Here is a 3,220-nt window from a genome sequence, read left to right on the forward strand (position 1 = left end):
CTCCTGGAATTTCCACGGTACACTTGCTTAAAACAACTAGCAAAGTTAGGGTCTGGGCTACTTCCTGAAAATATTTTGAAGGGATCTGGCCTTGTCTGTAAAGGTGGAGTTGAGGTAATATTCAGATCAGCCATGATCTTATTGAATGGCAGAGCAGGCTAGAAGGGCCAAGTGGCCTACTCTTGTGCGCACTTAATGCTGATATTTAGCTAATGAAAACTTTTAAGTTTACATCCAAAGCTGAGGCAATGTTCACCATTTACCAATTCTACTGATTGTGACTTCAACTAGCAGTATGCAAGCCCATATTCTGCAAGGTTGGACTTTTGAGGGATAGTCTAGACAATTTCTTATACCTCACTGGGTCACATGCTGGAAATCAACCCAGCTATTCCTAGAGTTGTCACAAAAGTTAACATTTTTTCAAAGTATGTTAATTTAACTGTATTTGGTCCTAGAGTAAGATTAAAAACTCGGACTGGGTCCCGGTACTTGATAAGCATTATAGGAAGTATTTCATTAAGCTGAAGAGGGTTCAGAAGAGATTTACCAGGATGTTGTGGGGAATTGAGCGTTTGAGCGATAAAAATGGGCTGGATATGTTGGAACTTTTCTCACAACAGTGTAGGAATTTGAGGGGTGACCTTAGAGGTTTATAAAATCATGAGGGGTATAGAGAACGTAAATAGCAGGTGTCTTTTCTCTAGAGTTGAGGATTTCAAGACTAGAGGCATATTTTTAAGGTGAGGGGAGAAAGATTTTAAAGACAGGAGGGGCACGTTTTTTTTAATACAGTGGTTCATGTATGGAATGAATTTCCAGAAGAAGTGGTGGATGTAGGTACAGTTACAACACTTTAAAAGACATTTTGGATAAATACACGAATAAGAAATGTTTGGAGGGATATGAGCCAAGCACAAGCAGGTGGGGACTAGTTTAATCTGGGATTATTGACTGGTTGGAGCGAAGGATATGTTTCCATGCTGTAATTAGATTTTAGCTACAGGTAAACAATTAGAAACTGTCAATAAATAATGCTATAAATTAAAACTCTAACCCCCTTTATAAAGCTCCCTTTACACATCCATGCAGACTGGCACACACAAGAAAACATTTTTGTGGGTGATGGGAAAGACTGGGAAGGCAGATCACTAGTTCCTGTCTATCAGTTGCTGAGATGATGCTTTTGGCTACTCAATGCATCTTCTCCAGGTCCTTCTGTTATACTTGCAGGAAACAGTGTGACTGGTTCACAATTTAAAAGTCTGACTTTTTGATTAAAAGCCACAGCACTAACAATAAGTGTCAGCAGCTTGCTTTTCTTGGTGGAGGGAGGGAGGGAGGGCAGCAATCCATTCCACAATCCTTGGTTCTTAACAGTTCATTTACATACTTCTGTCCGCAATCAGAAAAATAAAAAAACTATACGGTCTTTCCAAATTGACTACCTTCAAGTGATGAACGATTGTGAGAAATGCCACATTTATTGGACAACTGTGAATTAAGGAGAAGGTGGAAGGGGATGTTTGTTTGTGTTCACTATAGATTTGCTGGAGGCATTTAACAAGTATGTGATGATTTTATTTCCAGAGATCTGACTCGAGCTCATCGGATGGCAGCTGCTCTTGAGGCAGGGACGTGTTTTATAAACAACTACAATGTCTCTCCCATTGAAATACCTTTTGGAGGATATAAAATGTCAGGTACAAATCCATTCTGTAATTTGGAGTGGGGAAGGAAAAAAAACCTCATTAATTTCCAGAGTAAGTAAACTTGCAGATAACTAAAAAAGAAATCTCAACTGTTGCAGGGTTCGGAAAAGAAAATGGAACAGTGACGATTGAATATTATACACAACTGAAAAGCGTTTATGTGGAAATGGGAGATCCAGAATGTTCTTTCTAAACTCCAATACTGTTCATGCCTAAATGCGATCCATTGTTTCAGGTTAGTTTGTAACAGCAATTGGACATTTGAATCTGAAAACTGTCCATTGCCATTCTGTAATCCGAAAGCTCACTATCACCATTGAGTGTCTGTAAAATTATTTTTGCTATGCTGTCCTTCATTAAACTTGATTGCCTTGCTTCTTAATAAAATCATAGAAATGGCTTCAGTGTTTTCAGTAGTAACTTATTCTTGCAGGAGTTGGTGTAACTTCAGGTTGGATTGAAGCAGAGTGCTTTGACCAATTTCTAACAAAAATGCTTTTGTATTGATGGAAGTTTTGACCTAAACTACTGAACGTCATTGTAGCCTCTACCCCTTCATCTCTTGCTTGAAAGAAAGGTAACCCTCTGTTAAATTTTGCCTGCTGAAATTTAAATAGGGAATCCCAAGGTGGATATGTAGCTATACAATAAATTGGATTTTGATACCACTAATCTGTATTAAAGTTCTTACTGACTTTTGATGTGTAAAAGCAGAAGATTAACATGTTGCTTGGCAAATGGAGACTTGCCATTTTCAAATGGGTGGAAAGGTAAATTACAAAAATAATTAGCAAATTCAGTTTTGTTTTAAATCATGGATTCAGTTCTGTGTAAACTGCAGATAAACTACTTTGCACTTAGTTTAAAAGGTTTGTAAATTTTTTCAGGACAGAATGAGTAAACTGTTATTTCTATGCAACATGTTCATTAATGTTACTTTGCCAATTTCCAACAACTGAATTTCTTAATGACTGAAGAATACACCAGCTTTCAAAAAAAAAGGACCTTGTGGAAATAAACTGAGAATTGATGTTACGTAGTGTTTTTTGTTTATATTACTACACTTTGAAGAACTAGTTGCTGTTTTCACAGTGCCGTTGAGCTGCTGCTGAGACAGATGCTATGTTTACTAAAACAGGCAGATGCGGTTTCAGTGCATTGCTGAGGATGACGTGTTAGTATAACACGTCATCTTGTGAGTAAAGGCAAAATTCCTTGGATGAGGCTTTAACCTCTCACTCATTTGGGTAAGAATGCTACAATAGAGCCAAGCTGATAATTAACCTTATTTTCCCATTCTCAACTTCTGCCCTTTTCCAGAAGGGCAGGAAAAAAAAATAGATTATGTAATTGTGGCTGATATTTGAATTGCAGTCTGGAGCTTGTCCTGTTCAACCTTCTAGTGACTGAATAAGGTGAGATGCTTAGTTTAAGGAACACTTACATTTTCCAAAATGTAAAAAATAAAAATGTATGGAAGAATACTGCTTCATAATTTAACAAAACAA

General features: G+C 37.3%; 1 protein-coding gene across 1 annotated transcript in view; it reads left to right on the forward strand.

The window, feature by feature from the left end:
• Positions 1-2,112, forward strand: part of aldh9a1a.1 (aldehyde dehydrogenase 9 family, member A1a, tandem duplicate 1) — a 57,940-nt gene extending 55,828 nt beyond the window's left edge. The window contains exons 10-11 of the mRNA XM_072573586.1: positions 1,591-1,703; positions 1,811-2,112. Of these exons, the coding sequence (XP_072429687.1) occupies positions 1,591-1,703; positions 1,811-1,905 (208 nt within the window). The 3' untranslated portion in view covers positions 1,906-2,112. The remainder of the gene's footprint in view (positions 1-1,590; positions 1,704-1,810) is intronic.
• Positions 2,113-3,220: the final 1,108 nt, after the last annotated feature.

Source organism: Chiloscyllium punctatum, chromosome 7 (assembly GCF_047496795.1).
Source record: "Chiloscyllium punctatum isolate Juve2018m chromosome 7, sChiPun1.3, whole genome shotgun sequence".
Taxonomy (NCBI): Eukaryota; Metazoa; Chordata; class Chondrichthyes; order Orectolobiformes; family Hemiscylliidae; genus Chiloscyllium; species Chiloscyllium punctatum.